The sequence below is a fragment of the Marmota monax genome, unplaced genomic scaffold, assembly GCF_021218885.2.
Source record: "Marmota monax isolate L192 unplaced genomic scaffold, Marmota_monax_Labrador192_F-V1.1 WCK01_AAM20220418_F8-fsc00045, whole genome shotgun sequence".
Classification (NCBI taxonomy): Eukaryota; Metazoa; Chordata; class Mammalia; order Rodentia; family Sciuridae; genus Marmota; species Marmota monax.
The window spans coordinates 10,985,202-11,007,205 of record NW_026692132.1 but is presented as its reverse complement, the minus strand read 5'-3'; the positions used below and the strand labels follow the sequence as shown (position 1 = coordinate 11,007,205).

The following is a 22,004-nucleotide window of genomic DNA, read 5'->3' as shown; positions in this document are numbered from 1 at the left end:
CCAGTATGTCTTGGGAACAGTATGCTCTTAAAATATTCTGCCTAGCAGAAAAAAAGAGCACATTCACATGAAAAATCCTCCAAGCAGTGGTTCTCAAAACTTTGGTGTATGTCACAATAATCTACTGGGCTTATTAGATTGCTAGGTTCTACTTATAGTTTCTGGTTCAACAGGACAGGGTTGTGGTCTAAGAATTTGCATTTTTAAAAAAGTTTCGGATAAGGCTGCTGCTTGTCCAGGCAACTACATTTCAAATACCACTTCTTGGGACTGTTAGCTTAGCACCTGCAATCTCCCTTTGGGCTTTTGTTTTCTATTAATTTCTCTTGAATTTCACAAAATGACCAAGCACTAAAAACTTTAAATGGAGAACAAATTTTATTCTAAAAATAGATCTCAGTAACAATGATATACCAAAAGCTGGTCATTATAAAAGAAAAAAAAAAGTTAACAGGAATTTTAAAAAAATTTTCTGAGAATACAAATTTTATCACTGTATACTGCCAACTTTCTATTTGAATTATTCCTATTATGGATTATCCAGAGAAGTTTTAAAATCAAAGCATGGCTTCTGCCTGATATTTAAACATTTAATAAGTACATTTTAAAGGAATGCAAAGAAAATTAAGCATTTGTGTAAGTAAACAGAAGATAAATTTATGCTTACTGAAATGTGTTCCAAAGTAATATATTGTTTTATATTACTGATTTTTTCCAATTTCTGCAGATATAAAAAAAAACTTTACTGAAAGTACTGATATTTGAAGGTAACAAATTATACTGCTTACAGACAGAAAGAACATAACTACAATATTCCCAACCTAAAAAGCAAACTTGCAAGGCAAAGTTTAAACACTTAGTACTTAAAAAGTGGTTTTCTGTTTTCAAAGTGCTAAAGAAGTAAGTATTCAAGAAAAACTTCAGGCTGGTAACTGAAATATCAAGAATGCAAGAGATAAAACAAGTTCAACTGAAAAGGCCCTCACCACTATAAAGCATATCATAACTATATGTTGCAAAGAAATGAATGCAGTGTTTGCACAACCAGTTAAGGCCTAGTAATAACATAAACTTACCCATCAGCCCACATTTCAAACTAATCTAACCATACAAGTTTCATAAAATTTCCTCCATATTGCATGTGTCACAGATCCAATGATATCCATATTTTGAATAGTTTTTATCCATATCACCACATTAGGCCAAAATGCACAGCAAGTAGACATGATCCTTTTATACCAAATTCTTGACATTGTCATTCTCTGCAAACCACAAGCTGATCACAAAAGTTACCTTATCTTTTGTTCCTATCATGTTCATTAAGAAATCTTAGCATATTTTTAACCTGTCAGAAATTGGTGTGATTTACTTTGGCCCTCTAAGATAGAAATATTATCTTAGTATTTAGTGACTAAATAACTCTTGTTAAAAGTTCACCCTGAGTTTGAGTGCTGGAATATAAACTGTAAAACTAAAAACACTCCAAAATATAATGTGTAATTAAAAAAAAATACTGTGCTTTTTTCCTCTTCATTAACATAGTGCATCTGAGAGTAACTCCTCTTAAACAGTGGAGTAGTCTAGGTGAATACCCAAAAGGAAGCAGGAAATTTCCTGATTAAAATAAGAATTTACTCCAACAATGTACTTAAGTATAAAAATGTCATTTCCCCAAATCTGAGTCAAGTTAACAGTGTACGAAAACGCAGTACTTTCATCCTGCAGGTTTAGTAGCCTGGGGAGAGCCCATAAACCCTGGTTTAAAACAGCATTAATCTACAGTTTTGATAATACAAGGTTCTAAATATTATTTTGGGAAAAAATGGAGCTTTTTAAAAGTTAGATGTTTTTACATTCTATTAAAAATTTCTAGGTTTTGAAAGCAGCTCTACATTTCTTCAAAATAGTCACTAAATATAAAATCAAGTGAATATGAAATAAAAGCAATTTCCAGTGGTGACAAAATTATCACAGTAGCAAATAATCTAGGTTTTTCCTATAATGCTAGTCTTACAACTGAGTTTTAAAAACATTGTGTTAAAACACTGCATTTTCCTAAATTACAGAGAAAAAAAGATTTTATCAAACTAACACTGAAAGTTCAAAAAGAAATTAATAAAAATACATGCTCTCTAATGAATCATCAATAGGGTGTTTGGGGTTTTAGTTGAAGATTTTATTTTGGGGGAGTATGTATTGTTTCTAGACTAACTACTATAAAACAAATGTTGATGCTTTCTTAAATTATGTTTCAGACCTGGTTTACTCAATTGTGTAATTTCTGCTGTGTGGCATCAGTAATTAGGATATATCCAGCTCCAGAAAAGCACTGAAGTTCTTTGTGTTGTGACAATCTCCTTATTTGTGCACCCAGATGGCAGCCTGCCCTTTGGTGATATTGTCTTTCAATTACTGGTCCCATGGAACCAATGCCACAAAAAATGAGATAGGTCTTGTCTTACTATGTATTTGCTAAAATTGAGTATGATCACTGTATAAATTATCTATAAGCTCCAAATATTTAAATACCTAACCAAGCCCTTTTTACCTATAGCAATGATGAAAAAAAATCTATGCACATTTATGTAACAGGTTTTGTATTATATGCATGGTGGTCCAATTATGCTTTTTTCTTATTTTCAAGAGAGCATTGTTTTAAAGTAGTAAAACCAACGTGAACAGGGCTGTATCAATGTTTCTTCTTTCCTTGGTCCTTGTATTTCCTTAAATGATGGCATCATGTTCATCACTGAAATATAGTAAAAGTTAAAATTATTTTGTTTATATTTGTATCAAAACTACTAATAGGAAGCCTGCATGGTGCCCATCTGTTATCCCAGTAGCTTGGGAGTCTGAGGCAGAAGGATCGTAAATTTGAGGCCAGTCTCAGCAATTTAGCAAGGTCCAAAATAGCTTAGTGAAAGTTTTTTTTTTTTTAAAAGGGCTGGGGATGAAATGCTGAATGTTTTCTCCTATATAAGAAGGCTGATTCATAGTGGGTACAGAAGGGGAGCATGGAAGGAACAGACTACCTCTAGATAGGGCAGAAGTGGGGAAGGGAAGGGGCATGGGATTAGAGAAAATGGTGGAATGTGATGGACATCATTATCCAAAGTACATGTATGAAGACACGAATTAAACCCTACAAATATATGCATATTTATAAAGAAAGTAGCATTAGAACAATTTAAAGCTTCACAATCAAAATTGTCCCTGCTCAGTATAAAGTTCAAAGTATTCAGTATACCATGGTGGTTAAGATTTCAAACCAACCTGTTCTCAAATCCCAGCTCCTTAAAGGCTATATGACTTTATGACTTTCTACCAGTTGGCTATCATAACCATCTTTAAGCTATCAGATCCCTCTTTGAAAAGAACAACTACTTGTAAAGTGTTTTGTTAAGGCTTTACACCCATATCATTTAATCATCACAAGAACCCCATGCAAAAGTTTTTTTTTTTTTTTTTTTTTTTTGGGGGGGGGGTACCAGGGATTGAATCCAAGGGTGCTTAGCCTCTAAGCCACATCCCCATCCCATTTATCCATTTATTTATTTGGTACTGGGGATTAACTCAGGGGCACTTGACCACTGAGCCATATCCCCAGCCTATTTTGTAATCATTTAGAGACAGTCTTGCCAAGCTGCACAGCAGCCTTGCTTTTGCTGAGGCTAGCTTTGAATTCATCATTTTACTGCCTCAGTCTCTCCAGCTGCTGGGATTACAGGCATGTGCCACTGCGCCCAGCTCCATTTTTCTACTTTGACACAGGGTCTCACTAAATTGCTGAAGCTACCCTTGAACTTGCAATTCTCCTGCATCAACCTCCAGTGCGGCTGGGATTACAGGTATGTGTCACTGTGCCTGGCCTGCAAAAGGCATCTTATTCATCATCTCATTTTGCAGAGAATTAGATGCTAAGCATTCATGTAAATGCTCTCCAGAGGCTGGGCTCTTGACCACACACACTATGATGCCTTGTTTATATAATACACAGTAAAGTGGCTATCTAGTCAACAACAGAACTAGACTCAAAACTAAGTCTGAGGCTAGGGAGAATGTGGAAATTAAGAGTTGCTATTAAATGGGTATAAAGTTTATTATGCAAGATGACTAAATTGTAAAGATCCACTGTATAACATTGTAAGTAATCCAATATTATACTTAAGAATTTGTTGAGGGTGGATCTCATGTTAAATATTCTTACCACTACTTAAAACACAAAAACCGCACATGTAACTAAATATGTCTTCCTCAAACATTCCTTTTAACCATTATATTCTACAGTCTATGCAACTCCCCCTTCCCCCAGTACTGGGGATTGAACCTTGGGGCACTTTACCAATGAGCTACACCCCCAGCCCTTTTTGAGATAGGCTCTTGCTAAATTGCTCAGGTTGACCTCAAACCCTCGATCGTCCTGCCTTGGCCTCCTGAGCTGCTTGGATTACAGGTGTGCATCACAACACCTGGATTCTCCATGCAGCTCTTAAGAAACAAAAGGAACTAAATTTTTTATAAAGTGTTATTATCCAATAAAAGGAAAGTTAGAAATGTCTATTAATGATAGATATATGAAGTTTCAGTTTCTTTAATGGGACAAATACTGTCCTTACTTATGGAATGCCATTTTTTAAAACAACTTCAAAGTAATTTCTAGCTTTAAAATGGACTTTGTTTTTAATGTAACCCTAAAAAAATACAACCAATTTGGGGCTGTGGCTCAGTGGTAGAGTGCTTGCCTAGCATGCACGAGGCACTGGGTTCAATCCTTAGCACCACATAGATGTAAAGATATTGTGTCCACCTAAAGCTAAAAAATAAATATTAAAAAAATACAACCAATTTAAATTACAACATAGTACTTTCTCAGTTAATGGACTGTAAGATGTACCCTAATTTCAGAGATATCAATATATGGAGAGAAAAACCTCAAAATGTTGAAGTTACACTTGCTTATGTTATTTTCATCATCTACTGATTTATGCATGAAAATAGGAATTAAGTGAAATTTCTCAGGTGTTTGCTTTTGCCTGCACATTTCCCATATAATACAGGATTTTGGACACTGGCTTCTTTACACTGAGCATACAGCATTATCTGGTCATATGTATGTGGAAAAAAATCATTCCCAAAAGGCTAAAATTATGTACTTGGTACTTAATTTAAAATTTTAAAAAAGCAAGTTTGTTTCACTAAGTTAAATAAATGTAAAAATGGCTAATTTACTATAATAAAAAAGTGCCTTTGGTGAAAGTAACCAAGAAAACAGATAAATCTCTAGAAATAGTGATTTTAAAAACTCATCTCAAATTGCTACACACTTTATTTTTGGACACAATACTTTTATTTATTTTTACATGGTGCTGAGGATTGAACCCAATGCATTGCATGTGATAGGTGACATCCCCTGCCTTGTATGTGTTGACAGGAATTAATGTTTCTGAATACTTTAACCTCATAAAATACCACTCATTCTTTTAAAATGAGTTTGATATGTTGACCATGTCATTTTTTATTTAAATATTTAAAAATAATTTAATATTTTTAAGTAACAGAATTTGCTAGATCCCACTTTCATTTACAAAATGACATTCACTTTTGTCAATGAACTGAAAGTTTCAGAAACTTTCCATCTATTCATTTAGTATCAATAGATACATTTGTATAAATACTTTTTTCTGGTATCGGGAACTAAACCCAGGGGTGCTCTACCACTGAGCTCTATTCCAGCTCTTTTTATTTTGAGAAGGAGCCTCTCCAAGTCGCCCAGGTGGCCTCGAACTTGCAATCCTCCTACCTCAGTCTCCCAAGTAGCTGGGATTATAGGGTTGAGCCACTGCACCCAGCAAAGTAATTCCTCTTTAATGTACCAAGAAGTCTGATTTGCTTTTATATGAAATCATACCTAGTGTCAAAAAATGAAGAATCACATGAAAATAAAAGGGAGACTAGTAGAGGAAGGAGACATGGGGAGGAAGAAAGTAAAAATCATTGGCTAAACTTTGGTTAAAATAAGATACAATTAAGTTAATAGGTACATGCATCTGCTTTCATTACAAGTGTAATTGCAGGCTTTATGTTAACAATTTACTTTGGGCAGAGGGAGGTAACAAAATATAAATCTATCCTTGAGATGAACATTGGCCTGACTGGCAATCTGTCATAATAGAGATGTGAAGAAATAGCCAATCAAAACTTACATTGTTCTATATCGGATGCCTCTTCTTGAATAATAGATTTTGCAACCAATGTAAAGAACAGATAAAACGCCCAGTGTTAACACAATACCACCAACAAAGCTGCCAGTGTCAAATTTTGATTTTTCATTAAAATGAATGGTTGCTGTGACTAGAAGAAAATAGAGAACAAGCATTAGTGCATTTTTTAAACATCATAATTAACTAAACATCGTAATTAACTAAAACTTTTTGAATTTCTGTGTATGAATACTTATGTGGGACCAAGGGAAAATTTGGCACAGAAAGTTTCTATATTTTTGCAGAATGGAATGATGTGGTATTTAACAACTTATTTGCAGCACAGAAACAGGTCAAATTTAATACGTACTTGTTAATGATGTCGCTAAACTATTTTGAGTTGTGGTTGTCGTAGATGTTGACATCTGGGATACGTTCTGTGAAACACTTGTTGCTTTGGATGTTGACTTTAAAGTAGTGGAAGTCGTATTTGTTGAGAACCCTGGTGTTGCCATTTTAGAAGTCATTACTGGTTTGATGGTGACATATGTCACATTTTTTGAGGCCAAGGAAACTGAAGTTGGTGATGGTTTCACAGTGGTGCTGCTGTTAGATTCAGATGTATAGTTGTTATGCATACTATCTGCAAGAAAGTCAAGAAACATAAAACTGGTGCTATGATTTAGGGAAAAAAAATCCCACCATACTGTCACTTTCATGGGTACACACAGCAAGAGATCAAATATACTATACTGCAATAAAATATTTCAGACTAAGATATCCAACAGAAACCAGACCCAGATTTATATAAAAAGTTAATTTTTGTGCAGATATTAAAAAGGTAAAACTCCAAAAACTGAGTTCCTTCTGTGCAAGGAGTGTCTTGACCTCTGTATATGAACATCTTACCATTATTCATATCACATTATACGGTTTCAACAAATGTTTGTTGACTGGCTGATTAAACTAATCAGTATTTTAAAAAGGGTTTTTAATATCCCAAGTTTCTCCAGCACATCCTTCCACGAACTTCTGAGGACAATCAGTTGCTGCATGTTTCTCACCCCCAGGACTGGACACGAGTTACTTTTTCTAAGCATTATAAACAACACCTTACTGGATCATACCTAAAATTTGAGTATTTTTTGGTATAAAATATTATTATGGCTACAAAAAGGAATAGGTACTAATTATGTCAACTCTACTTAAATAAAACTCCTAATAATAAAAATGTATTTCTTTTATTTCTCATTCAGTAAAGGTTTCTTTTTTTGGTCATATTCCATATGACCAAAAGCAATCCTTTCTATGTTAACAGTTTATAAAGTATCTTCTTTTAAAGTCCACAATTTTAACTATTTACTAAATTATTATAACCAAAGTACCCATAGTTGTAGACACTACCTAAAGAGTGAAAACTTAATTCAGGGCTTGGGTTGTACCTCAGTGGTAGAACACTTGCCTAGTATGTGTGAAACAATGGGTTTGATTCTCTGCACCATCAATAAATAAATTAAGGTCCTTCAACAAATAATTTTTTTTTAAAACTTAATACATTTTTGTCCCTTTCATATGCTGTAATTTACTTCTGTATGTTTCCCGTATCTCAAAAGTTTGTTTTCAGGTTTCCTATGTTGCCTAAATACATCCACTTTACTCTCTAGGTCCAAAGAGAGAGGGTGGGGAAAAAATTAACCACCTGGCCTGCCTTCTTTCCTTTAGTCAGCACCAATGCCCTCAGGTTTCCTGCACCACTGCTGCTGTCATGGACCAAGTCATTCATACATTCAGTTATTATCATCCTGTCTTCCACAACTATTTTAGAATTGTTCTTGAAAGATTTCAGTATTAATTTTCAACCTAATGGTAAGGCTGGTTTCAATAATGTGGCTTATCTGCACTTCAGGTTGTATTACTCACATTCCTGCCACATTTTCTTAACTTTCTCTTCCATTGAATAACATCTATTTTTTTTAAAGACTAAGGGTATTAACACCTTTTTACTACCTATGTAAACTATAGTTATTAAGTATCTAACCATATTTGAACTAATGTTTTTATTATTCAATTCTGAATGCTCTACAAAGACACGATATACTTTAGCATTAAAATAATCACATTTTAAACGGTTGCATGTGTTGTACTGCATTGAAATTAAAAACAGCAAAGAGCCAGAATTTATAGCCTATCATTAAACAGAATGATCTTTTGCAAAGTAAAACAAGGAACACACTGCCACTTTTGGATTCAACACATACAGACTACCCTCCCCCTCTGCATAAAAAGACATTTCTAAAAGAGGCTTGTACAAAGTCACATGGGCTAAAGAAATAATAGTAGCTGAAATTTTCTACAAATTGAAGAATACGCCAACTGTATTTATTTTATTAAACTGTATTTCAAGATGTTTATAGGCGTGAACTGAAATGGATGGCTATTCTCTTCAAGATTAGAACTCAGAGAACCAGGTGTGGTAGTACATGCTGGCTCAGGCAGGAGGATCACAAGTTCAAAGCTAGCCTCAGCAACTTAGGCCCTAAGCAACTTAGCAAGATCCCATCTCAAAATAAAAAGGACTGGGGATGTTGTTCAGTGGTAAAGTGCCCCTGGGTTCAATGTGGGGGTGGGGGGGAATTCATACCTGGGGACCCAACTCCCTTGTTTTGAAATATCAAAAATTTGTTTTCCTCTGCAAATGATAACCATCTCAAGACTGGTTTCTTCCCTCCCTTAACCATTCAAAGGCTACTACCTCCAGGGAGTAGCAAAATTAATACACAGAAGTGTCAGCAGAATAGGCACCTACACAGGACTTGCTAAGGGGAAGCCCTAGCTGACTATGTCTTAGCCATTCCTCGAGCCTCTAATAAGGCTGAGGCTGGAAAGGTCCAAGGAGGGTATGATGTTGAAGGGTATCCACTGCCACTTCTGCATATGGATGAAAAAGAGAAGGATGCTACTTTTCTGCTTGCATCAAGCTGGAAAGGCTTCAAAGGAACTACCTGAAGAGCTGGGCAAGTACCTCCTGCCACAGACTAGGATCTGATTGAAGCCTACAGGAGAGATACTTTGGATGAGCTGTATCTACCAATTGACAGCAAAGTTTCTCAATTCTCATGAACAAACCAGACCCTACAAAGATAGCTGGCATACAGATGCCTTAAAAGATAGCTCCCCAAGAGCATAGTCTAGAGGACTGAAGCACCAAAAGCAAGGGTCTGAAGGGGTTTAGCAAGGGCCAGTAGGAGAGGCCCTGCTGCACTGAGGGAGCTAGGACTCAGCAAGACAATTTCCCATGAATTTGCCAAGAAGTACATACCTGCCACCCAGAGGGCACCTATGTCAGAACATCCCAGCCATCAACCATCAATGGCTTTTTTTTTTTTTTTTCCCTTATGCCTCTCTAGGCCTGATCTTGTAAAGGTCATGAACAAAAGGAGTTGGGCAATAACAAGGAAGGAGCCCTACAATGTCAATTTTCCCACTGGAGGCTTCTAACAATGAAGCAGGCCTGGATTGGCAAAGGAGAGTTTCAATCTCAAATCACTATACAGTTTCATTATTTGAATATTATTCTGGATGGGAACTGTACCCTACTATATAGAACTTAGTCAATAAAATGGGTATATGATCTATAATACTTTAGCTAATACAGATGGAGGATGAAGCTACCAGGAAAAGGGTGTATATAAACAAAGTTGTCCACACTCAGTGCTATGATTGAACTGTGTCCCCCAATTCATATACTGTAAGTCCTAACCCCCAGTACCTAAGAATATGACTTTGGGGACAGGTGTTTTTTCAGAGATCAAGTTAAATTATCAGGGTAGGCTTATTAAAAAAAAAGGGAAAATTTGCACAAATGCTCACACATAGAGAACACCATTTGAACATGAAGGCAAAGGATCACGGTGATGCTTCTTTTATAACCTAAGAAACTCCAAAGACTGCCAGCAAACTACTGGAAACTGGGTACGAATCATGGAACAGATTCTCTCTCTCTCTCTCTCTCTCTCTCTCTCTCAGCCCTCAGAAAAAAGCAACCCTATTGATACCCTGATCTCCCATTCTAGCCTCCAGAACGGCAGGACAATAAATTTCTGTTATTTTGGTAGTTAAGTCACTCAGTTTGTGGTGCTACCCAGTCCCAGCAAACTGATATACTCAACTTTTCTCACAACAAAATTTGTCTGCAACTACACAAAGGGAATTAGTGGTTGTGCTAATACTTTTACAGATCTCTAAAACTAATCACTGAGATGAAATAGTAAATACTTATCAAACCAGTCTGAAAGCTTGTTAAATAAACTTTGAGATCTATAGATTTCAATCAGAGATATAAGCATTTCTTGATCTTAATTCCTGGTTTCAATTAACATTACAGGAAAAAATGAAGCAAAGGGCTGTAATAACAGCACCCGTGCACCTTCCCTCTCAGCAGCTGCAGCTGGCAATAAAAGAAAAAGATGAAGAACATGGATATAATGATCTTTTGGAACTGTTGGAAAAAAAAGAAAGAGATCAGGCAGTCCAATCAGTTCCCTCTACCTATTTTGTGATGAAACTACTCCATAAGCTCAGTTTTTCTTATGACAGAGCCTCCATTTACTCTACTCTTTACCATACCAGGCCTGGTGATGTTTTCCAGGCACAGTGGGTATGAGTTTCAGTTCTGGATCAGTTCAGCTATTTACTTGTTGGAGTGTCTGATAAGTTACTCAATCTCTCTGAGATTCAGTATTCTTCTGAATCTATATTACATAGGTATCACAAGGGGCTGGAAGAATTAATGGAGATAATGTTTGTCGAGCACTTGGTAACATGCCTACCCTGGAAGTAAGTGCTGAGTGATTTTTTTTTTTTTTACCATTAGTTTCATTAACCCTAACCCCTACAAAGCTGCACTATAAAGTTCCCTATGGAAAGCTGGAGAGTAGGCTCTGTCAGATCTCAGATTTCCCAAGGTTACCATAATCATCATCACCATCTGAATACGCCCCAGGCTTTTTCCTTTCCTTTTCTTTTTGTTGTGCTAGGGATAAAACCCAGGGCCTCAGGTCTCCAGCTCCAAACAAGCCCAAGGACTATCAATGAGGCACTGCCCCAGCCTGCCCCAGACCTTTACTATTAACACAGCCCAGTGACCTTTTTATCACAGCAAGATCAGGACACTGTGAAGCAGTCTGCTTTTTCCTAGAACCAAATAAAAGTCTTCAAAGTCTGGATGATTTATTTCTCCTATCTTGGTATAACTCTGCTGTATTATCTGAAATAACTTATTTCTATAACTGAGTCCAAAAATATCTCAATAACACTTTTTTTTCCCCTTTAACCTAAATATTTCAAAGTTAAAGGTGACAGTTTTTTTCCTCTGGGCATGAAATACACATTTAAACCGACCTGAAAATACATATTCAATTTCTTAAAAAATCTCATTTATTTTTAAATGGGACAGTAGTAGCTTTTCATTTCCTATTATAGTTGTTAAAAATATAGAGCTATTTCAGACAAACTTTCTGGTGTCACAGTGTTATTTTGAGGAGTCTATAATTCTAAACATGATTCGCAGCTTCAATGAATTAAGTTACTTTTCAGGGTTCCAGGAAATTATTTTTTTTAATTTATTAATTTTTTTAGTTGTAGGTGGACACAATACCTTTTTATTTTATTTATGTGGTGCATTTGCAGGTAAATGGATGGAGTTGGAGAATATCATGCTAAGTGAAGTAAGCCAAACCCAAAAACCCAAAGGTCAAATGTTTTCTCTGATAAGTGGATGCTGATCCATAAAGAAGGGGTGAGGCATGGGAGGAATGGAGGAACTTTGGATAGGGCAAAGGGAAGGGACAGGGCACAGGGGTAGGAAAGATGGTGGAATGAGATGGACTCACTACCCTAGGTACATGTATGACAACATGGATGGTATGACTACTTCGTGTACAACCAGAGAAATGAAAAATCACGCTCCATTTGTGTGTTATGAATTGAAATGCATTATGCTGTCATGTATAACTAATTAGAATAAATAAATAAATTTAAAAAAATGCTCTGGATGGGATGGGTGAATGACTATGTCATTACTCCAATGATACAAATATTGAATAGATTTTATGTAGAAAAAAAATAACATGATCAGAATCACTCCAAGTAATTAATAAACTTCACCTGGGTATATACCAAATACCCTTGATGTTCCATGTTCTATAAATCTGTATATAAGAAATACTAATAGTCTGTATCATAAAATTCACATAAAAAAACAACAATTTCTCCTACCCTTATATACCATTCCATTGTCACAGCAGAGCTAAAATGTGTAAGAAAACATGTATGAAGTATCTTTGAAATAACATTATTAGAGCATTATTTGCAATCTGAAAGGCTATGCAGGTGGTGCTGTCACTCAGTTACTGGAGATTTATGGCCTAAACATGGAGAATAAGCATGTGTAATGTGCAGCTGCCACATAAGAATTTGGTCATTAACAAGCTCAACACACCACAACAAAGAGATATTCAGTCAGCAAAAAAAACGTCTGCTCAAATGTCAGCACAAAAGAAATCCCTAGAGATGACAACTGTACAGTTTAGTATCCACTACTAACTGATTTTAATTCATTGTGTAAAGGCTCTAGAAAATTCAATATTTAATATCAACTTTTTTCCTGCAAGACAAAGGAAAAAATGTAAACACTAAAATATAAACACGCTTAATGTTAGAAATGGTACCAGCTTCAAGATTGCAGTAATCTGTGAAAGCAGGAAAATACTGAACATCTACTGTCACTATGTTAGGTTTTTCATAATTTTGTAAAAAAGTTCACATGATCTGTATAATAGCATTGGGAAATGGGTTTGGTCCCCACAAGTTACAGAGGAGAAAACTGACCTACAAAGTTAAGTAAACATTCCTAATTGCTGTTGAATATGATGGTAAAGACAGCTTAGCAGAGATCTTTGGATATGACTTTTTTAGAGAGAAAATCGTTTTTTTTTTTTTTTGTAGATGAACACAACACAATGCTTTTATTTTTATGTGGTGCTGAGAATCGAACCCGGGTCCTGCCCATGCTAAGTGAGCGCTCTACCGCTGAGCCACAATCCCAGCATTAGCAGATATCTTTGGACTCCTCCAAGGCTGGTGCTCTTGCTGCTAGTTCTGTCATTGTTTACTGGTGAAAATCCTATATAACTATCATGCAAAATACATTGCTATTAACTTTTTAGATTCAACATAATTCATTCATTTCTCAAAGTATTACTTTTTTTTTTAAATTCTAAGAGCTACGTTTTGAGATAGTTTCAGCAGAAACGAACTCTGATACCCTTATGAACAATCTACCCAGAACACAGATGAAAAGCAGAAAGTAGATTTGTATGTATTCAGGTTCTTCAGTTTTAAGAGAGAACTTATCCTCTAGTTCCTCAGAACCCCAAAATACTGACCTAATAATCCTACTTTAGGAATCTTGTTAAAATCTAGTTTAAATTGTTAAAGGTGTATATGTATGTTCACTGTATCATTGTTTAAAAGGGTAAAAATATCCACTAATGGGGACACTGTTAAACAAGGAAATCACACACAAAAAATCCAATATAACGTAATACAAATGTGAAAAATCAATGAGATAGAGCTATACACTCTGTAATAATTTTTAAATAGCTCCACAAATTCTTTGATATGCTTCCCTTCAAAAGGTGAAGCCTAATTCTACATCCCTTGTAGGTAGGCCTAATTTAGAGATTGTTTTCTAATAAAGAGAATATGGCAGATGTCATACCATATGATTTCTGAACTAAATCTTGCAACTAAATGTTGTAAAAAGGACAGCTTCTGACAGCTCTCTCCTGAACCACACACTCTTGGGGAAGCCTGCACTGAGCTGTGAAGAGACTGGAGCAGTCCTATGAAAACCTCTCCTGGAGAAGAACTGAGGCTTCCTGCCAATAGCCAGCCATAGGAGTCACCTGAGAAATGAATCTGCTACCCCATTCATGCTCATGCCTTCGTGACTGCACCACAACTCTGAGCCCAGTTAAGCCACTATCAAACTTCTGATGCTCGGGGATCATATTTTAAACTACTAAGTTCTAGAGTTCTGCTATTTAGCAACAGAAAACTAATAATGTTCTAATACAAAAATTAAAAACAAAACAAAACCCAGTAATTCACAGTTCAGTTAAAAATGCAAGTTGTAGAACATTAGGCATGAGGGAAGCAAGGGAATCTCAGATGAAGCATCCACTACCCCAATATTTGTATATTCCTACTACTCAACAGGATTGTTTCCAGGATGATGCTGGGAAGAAAAAAGGAGGAAGGAACAGGATACTTGCTTTGTTTTAGATGTTTTTGCATTACTTGAAAGATTAAGTTCATATATTTTCAGTTTGCACAATTTTGTGTAAAGGCCTATAAAAATGTAAAAAAAAAATGAAAAAAACTTAAAAAACAGATTTAAAAACTCATCTTTCATGAAAGGAAGAACAAAATTAATTTTAGACACATTGCTAGTAAGTTCTATTATGTGGCTTCCTAGTTGACTGCTGATTAAAAGCAACAAATTGAGGGAGGAGTGGGCTATTAGAGGGAGGCATAATGCCAATACAAAGACAAGATAGTTGAGTCTGTCAGAAAAAAAGGAGACAAAAGCTAAAATAAGCCATCTGAAGCCATTCAAGTGTAGGAACAAAGACCCCTTCGAATCTAGAAGCCTTGGAGGATGTAACTGCCTCCCAAGGCTATGATTATAAAAATAATATTTATAAAGTATTCCACAAGCAGAACTTTCTCCTACAATAAACCTGAGATCTACTAGAGAAGTATTTTTACCATCATTTAACAGACTGTAAATAAACTCAGGAAGCAAATGGAGCAAGAGCACAAAAGACCCCGAGTTCTATTTTAAGAGCTCAAAGCTTGTAGATGTGGTCCATAAGACACCATGGCCAGGAGATTTCCTCCAAACCATCCCACTCTGCACTGATACAATGCTTACTAAGCAACCTCTTTGGACACAGTCTTGGTGAAAAGTAAAAATCTGTTTTCATCATGAATATCTGGAAAACACTGGAGGCAGAAAAATCTCTTAAAATTTAGAAGAGGGAATGAGGAATATCTTAATTTGTAACCATTAATTCTCAAGAGGCAGGATATATCATTATGTGTCTCATTATCTGTCAATCACTTAAGATTCTCAAGCAGCAGTCAAGCACATTAGAAACAGATTTTTGTTACAACCAGTTCTGTGCTTCAATTGTGGTACAGTCATTTTCCGTGTAACTTTTTCCTCATCTCTAAAATTAGGAAAATAACTCATAGGTTATTGTGTGGAATGTAGAAAACAAGGGTGAAATATCTTGCACAATTCTTGGCAATGGCATTTTCAAGGAATAGTTACCACTGTTGTTACCCCACCAGCATCATTTTATAACAGGGTACAAGCAAATAAAGATGGCCTGGATTATGGAGTACAGACCCATTTCCTTCACCTGGGTTCACTGTTATGCCCTCCAATGATACATCTTAATTTTTCTCATTCCACCTCTGAATGTCACATCCACTCAGACCTCGTTCTAATGCTATTCTTCTAATATTTTCCAAACTGAAATTAATCTCTTCCTTTTCTGAGTGTTCACTCATGTTATTTGCTCCTTTATTACTGTGCTTATACTGGTCTTTGATTACAACTTTTTTAAATCAAATTTTAAGGATCCTATGTCCAGTTAAGTCTCTGTAGCTCCCACAGTCCCTGGGACATTGTCCTACATCATTTTTTTTTTTTAAACTAAACTCCTTTTTTAAAAATAGCTTTATTTTTTATTTTTATGTGATACTGAGGATCAAATCTAGTGCCTCACACATGCTAGGTGAGTGCGCTACCACTGAGCCACAATCCCAGTCCTGTCCTAGGTCATTTTGAACATAGAAGGTATAAAATAAACATTTGCTGAGTGGCTATTACAAATGAATATTGATGCTTATATAGCACAATTATCAAACATTGATAAGGTCATCTGGATTTCTGTAGCTTTGCTTAAGAGACCAATTAACTATAGTACCCTAATCAGAACTCTGACTTCTTCACTTCTGACCACTGTATCTGGGTCATCTCTGACAGTGATGGGTAACATATATAGTACTTATTATGTGCCAGGCACTGTTATAAGTGCTTTACTTATGTTTACAAATTTAGTCCTCACAACCCTATAAAGCAGTACTTGAAGGAAGTGAGGCATAGAATTTAAGATTATACCACAGTTCATTTTTTTTCCCCTAAGTATAAAAGAAAAAGAAGGACTGGGAGATGCAGTTCAATGGTAGAGCATTTGTTTAGAGGATGTGAGGCTGTGGGTTCAATCCCCACCTCAGGAAAAAAAAAAAAAAAAAAAAAGGAGGGGTAGGGGAAGGAAAGCTAATAAAAACTCAAATCATTCACAACAGGAAACAGTTTTTAAAAGCTATAATGACCAAAGAGAATTTATTAACTACCAAAACACTCTGTGTTGTTTACAAAGCATATTCTGACACTTCCATAAATTTTTATAAATTCCCATGGGTTAGAATCCATTGTATCCTTTATTTTCCATTTCTCCCTATTCACATTTTAACAGATATTGTGTTTACTGCCCAAAGGTAAAAGAGGTTTCTACTATCTATCTTTTATAAGCAATTTTAACTAATCTACTGAAACAATTTTAGTTACTTACCTCTAACTAGTGTGAAACTAAAGAAAAATGAGTTTCACATCTATGGGCACCGGACTTCTACAGGAACTTCCCTTGCCCGAGGACAACTGCTTTGAAGTTAACTACATTTCCAAAGCACATGTAATATGATATTTTAAAAACAAAAAATTTTAACTCAAACTCTTGAGTAGAAAATTAAGATCAATTTATTTATAATAATTAATTTCCACTTAAGGAGATGACTGTTTATTTTTTGCCATGCTGGGGACTGAACTGAGGGCCTCCTGCAAGCTAATCAAGCCCCCTACCACTGGGTTAAACCCCCAATCCTAAATTTTAGATCTTTCAAGAAAGATACAAAATTACCTCTGACTTCAAAATGGCAAAACCTAGAAAGTCTGCAATCAAATAAGATATGCAATGACTTTTGGTGTGCTTTTTATTGCGGATGTTTAACAATGAAAGCAAAATTACTTACTAGAAAATGAAGATAAAGATTGAATGAGCATGTAGCACAATGTTTAAAAAATTTTTCCTGGAAAAATGGAGGCTGAGTAAGCTCCTTCAGTGATCATTTCCCCACAGGAGCACCAAGTTGAACAGCTATTCATACACCCAACTACTTTCACAAGAACTAAGGAAATAAGTTGCTATCATTTCAAGACAGCTTGTTATTTAAAAGATTTTTTTTTTGTTTTTGTTACAAGTCTCATACTACTTTAAATGGTCAAAGGAATCAAAACACACTACTACAGTAATTTACTTAACCACAAAGGAAAATTGTCAAAGAGGATGAAAGAAAAGGAACTATGACAAAACTGAAAAACAAGCTATAAAATAGTTGTGGTAAGACTTTACTTATCAATAATTACTCTGAATGTAAATGGATTCCCTTCTCCAGTTAAAGGGACAGAGTGACAGAATGAAAGTAGAATGTACTTAGAAGAAACTCACTTCATCTGTAAGGACATACACACACTACAAGTGAAGAGTCCATGAAAATGGAATCTACAAAAAAACAAGAGTAACCATACTTACATCAGATGAAACAGACTTTAAATTAGAAGCAGTAAAAAGCAACAAGAAAAGTCACTATATAATGATAAAGGGCTAAATTCAGCAGTGGAAATAACAATTCTAAGTATTTATATAGCTATTACTGAATATATAATGCAAATTTTTTTTTTAAAGATTGATGTGATTTTTTTAGACCTTTATTTTATTTATTTATATGTGGTGAGGAGGATCGAACCCAGTGCCTTGCACATGCTAGGTGAGCGCTCTACCACTAAGCCTTAGCCCCTATAATGCAAATATTAACAGACCTAAACAGAAAGATGAAGTCCAATACATTAATAGTTGTGGACTTTAATACCCTTTTCAGATCTACACAGAAACTCAACAGGAGAGTTAAACTGCACTCTAGATCAAGTAGACCCACAGACAACTACAAGAACATTTGACTTAACAGCTGCCGAAGGCACATTTTCTTCATTACAATGTGAAACATCCTCCAGGATAGACTATGAGAAACCACAAAATAAGTTTCAATAAATTTTAATAATTGAAATCATATCAAGTAGCTTTTCTGACCACAATACAATTAAAACTAAAAATCAATTTAGAAAAAACCCTTGGAAACTACAAATATATGGAAATTGAACAAATTACTTTTGAACAATCAATGTACTAAGAAAGGAATCAAGAAGAAAATTTTAAAACTTCTGGAAACAAATTAAAATGGTGACATAACATACTGAAACCTATGGAGATAACAAAAGCAGTACTAAGATGGACGTTTGTCAATGCCCACATAAAAAACTAGGAAGCTCTCAAATGACAAGCTGCATTTTAACATATTAGAAAAACATGAACAAACCAAACCCCAAATTAGTAGGAGGGAAGAAATAATAAAGATTAGAGCAGAAATAAAAGACTTTTGATACCAAAACAGATAAGGACACGATAACAACAAAAAACTATAGGTCAATATCCCTTGGTGAACATATACATAGAAATCCTCAACAAAATTATTAGCGAACTTAATCCAACAGCACATTTAAAAGATCATTCATTAATCAAAAGATTAATCAAAAGATCAATGAAACAGTTGATTCTTCCAAAAGATAAAATAGACAAACCTGTGGCTAGAGAGAAAACTCAAAATCAGATGAAAAGGGAAACATTACAATTGATACCACGATACAAAAGACTTAACTATATTTTGACAAATAACTTAGAGGAAATTAACAAATTCCTAAATACATATACCTTACCAAATCTAGATAATGCTGTAATTCTAGCTATCCTGGAGGCTGAGACAGGAGGATTGCAATTCCTAGCCAGTCTGAGCAATTTAGCAAGACCATGTCTCAAAAAATAAAAAGGGCTGGGAATATAGCTTAGTGGAAAATAAAGCACCCCTGGTTTAAATCCCCAATACTACGGGTAGGAGACTGAATCATGAAGAGATAGAACACCTGAACAGACTCATAACAAATAATCGGACTGAATCTGTAATAAAAAGCTTCCCATCAAGGAAAACTTGAGGTGTGGATGGTTTCATTAATGAATTATACCAAACATTTAAAGATGAACTAGTACCAGTTCTCCTTAAGTTATTCCAAAAAAAAAAAAACAAAAAAACCCAGAAAAGAATTCATCCCCTATGAGGTCAGCATTACCCTGATACCAAAATCAGATAAGGACACAATAACAACAAAAAACTATAGGCCAATATCCCTTGGTGAACATATACATAGAAATCCTCAACAAAATTACTAGCAAACTTAATCCAACAGCACATTAAAAAGATTATTCATGCTGGGGATAGCTCAGTTGGTAGAGTGCTTGCCTTGCATACACAAGGCCTTGGGTTCAATGCTCAGCACGAAAAAAAAGGAAAAAAAAAAAAATCCTGTCATTTGTGACAACATAGAGCATTAAGTGAAATAAGCCAGGCACAGAAATAGAAGCACCACATGATCTTACTCATATGTAGAATCTAAAATTAATCTCAAATGCCAGGCACAATGGCACATGCTTGTACTCCCAGCTATTTCTCAGGATGAGGCAGGAAAATCACTAAAGTCCATGAGTGCAAGCACAAAAGAGATCCCTATGTTTAAAAAAAGAAAAAGAAAAAGAAAAAAGTTGATCTCATAGAAGTTGACAGTGAATGGTAGTTGGAGTGGGAATATGGGGAAAAATCAATCAATGGGTATCACATTAAACAGGTGTGCTATTGCACAGTCTGGAGACCATAAATAACAATAATTTAACAATTTCAAATCCTAGGAGGATTTTGAATTTCACTATAAAGAAATGGTAAATATGAGCTAAGTTTAACCTGATTTAAACTGTGTAATATATACACATATCAAAATATTACACGGTACCCATTACCACATAGAATTGTTGTAGCAGTTAAAAAAATAAAAACAGAAAATTTTTCAAAAGGGAAAATATAAAATTTTTTATGCTAACACACTCCCTGCAAGATAAAGATCCATGACTGACTATTCAGTAGTTCAAAAAGTTTGTGTCTGGGCATAGTTATCTGACCTTCTATAATAATTCAGATGTCACCAAACCAATTCAAAGGTTTCTAAGTATGAATGTATTGATGCTTACTTGTGGAAGCAAGCTTTGGAATTAAGTTGTAAGGCTCTTTGGGGTTTTCTTGCTGGTTCATTTTCACAAGCTAGTCTGAAACTGGAACACACTACACTACAAGTATCTTCTTTCCCCATATCTAGTTAACTTGCTGCCAAACACTGTTATTCATAGTTGGCTTTTAATTTCTTAAGTGATATGTACCTTTTAATGGCAAATGGCACCATGCAATCCCACATTTAAGTTAACTTGATAACCGCCTTGATTTGTACCTGGAGCTTTTTGTTGATTATGCTGAGTTCTATGAAAGATGCCCCAGGTCCCTGCTCAGTAGTACATACCCAAGAACTACTATGATAAGGGGGAGAAGACAGAAGTGGGAGAGAAGGAACAGGAAGGATATAAATTTCAAAAAAACTATTTAGATATTTTGCAAGTTCATTTAGAAAGACAAAGACGATTTTCTTTCTGGGTGTTATGGTACATGCCTATAATCCCAGTGTCTGAGAAGGCTGAGACAGGAAGATCACAAGTTCAAGGCGAGCCACAGCAACTTAGCAAGACTCTGTCTCAAAAAATAAAAAGGGGTGGAAATGTTGTTCAGCAAAGCACCCCTGGGTTTTATCCCCGTACCCAGGGAAAAAATCCAAAACAAAACAAAAAAAACCCAAAACACATCTTATGTTGAGATGCGGCAAAGAATATATATACTTTATATAAAATTATGATAACTCTCTAGCAGGACATACATGTTCTAGGATATGAACTTATTGGGGAAAAAATAAGATGCAAATAAGTAACTCAACCAGGCCATACTGAACAGACCAACTGAACAATCCCTTCCTCACCATATTTAGGAATGTGATTCTACTGTTAAGATAGTATTAACTAAGGAAAAAAAAAAACAGGGAGGTTTAATTTCTAAGGTTTTCCTTGATCCAGGATGTTTTGAGAGATTTCAGAACTTAAAATATTTTTTTCACTAACTACACTATTGCATGATGTAATTTTAATGCACACCCCTCCTGTACGCCCCATGCTGGGATTTTAAGCCAGGGCTTCGTGTACATCAGGCAGGCTCTACCATTAAGGTACCCTCCCTGCTGACATATTTCACAATAAAAAAAAATGTCATTCTTCAGAAGTGTTTCCCCCTAGATTAATTTTACCCTATATCAGAAATCAAATAATTCTGAACAACTACTTTACAGAGCTAACTTTAAAAGACATTCAGAAACCACTACTTGACCCAGCTTTTTTTTATAACAAAAAGACTTAAAATCAGCATACTACAGTGACACAGCCACATCAATGTTTATAGCAGCTCAATTCACAATAAATAAACTATGGAACCAACCTAGACGTCCTTTAACAGATGAATGGATAAAGAAAATGTATATATACATAATGGAATATTACTCAGCCTTAAAGAAGAATGAAATTATAGCATTTGGAGGTAACTGGATGGAACTGAAAAATATCATGCTAAGTGAACTAAGCC

The 22,004-nt window shown here is 35.2% G+C and overlaps 1 protein-coding gene across 1 annotated transcript in view; it reads right to left on the bottom strand.

Moving 5' to 3' along the window:
• Positions 1-355: 355 nt before the first annotated feature.
• Tmem123 (transmembrane protein 123) overlaps positions 356-22,004 on the bottom strand; it is a 52,042-nt gene continuing 30,393 nt past the window's right edge. Inside the window, exons 6-8 of the mRNA XM_058586166.1 lie at positions 6,571-6,843; positions 6,204-6,351; positions 356-2,749 (exon numbers count right to left, since the gene is read on the bottom strand). Of these exons, the coding sequence (XP_058442149.1) occupies positions 2,725-2,749; positions 6,204-6,351; positions 6,571-6,843 (446 nt within the window). The 3' untranslated portion in view covers positions 356-2,724. The remainder of the gene's footprint in view (positions 2,750-6,203; positions 6,352-6,570; positions 6,844-22,004) is intronic.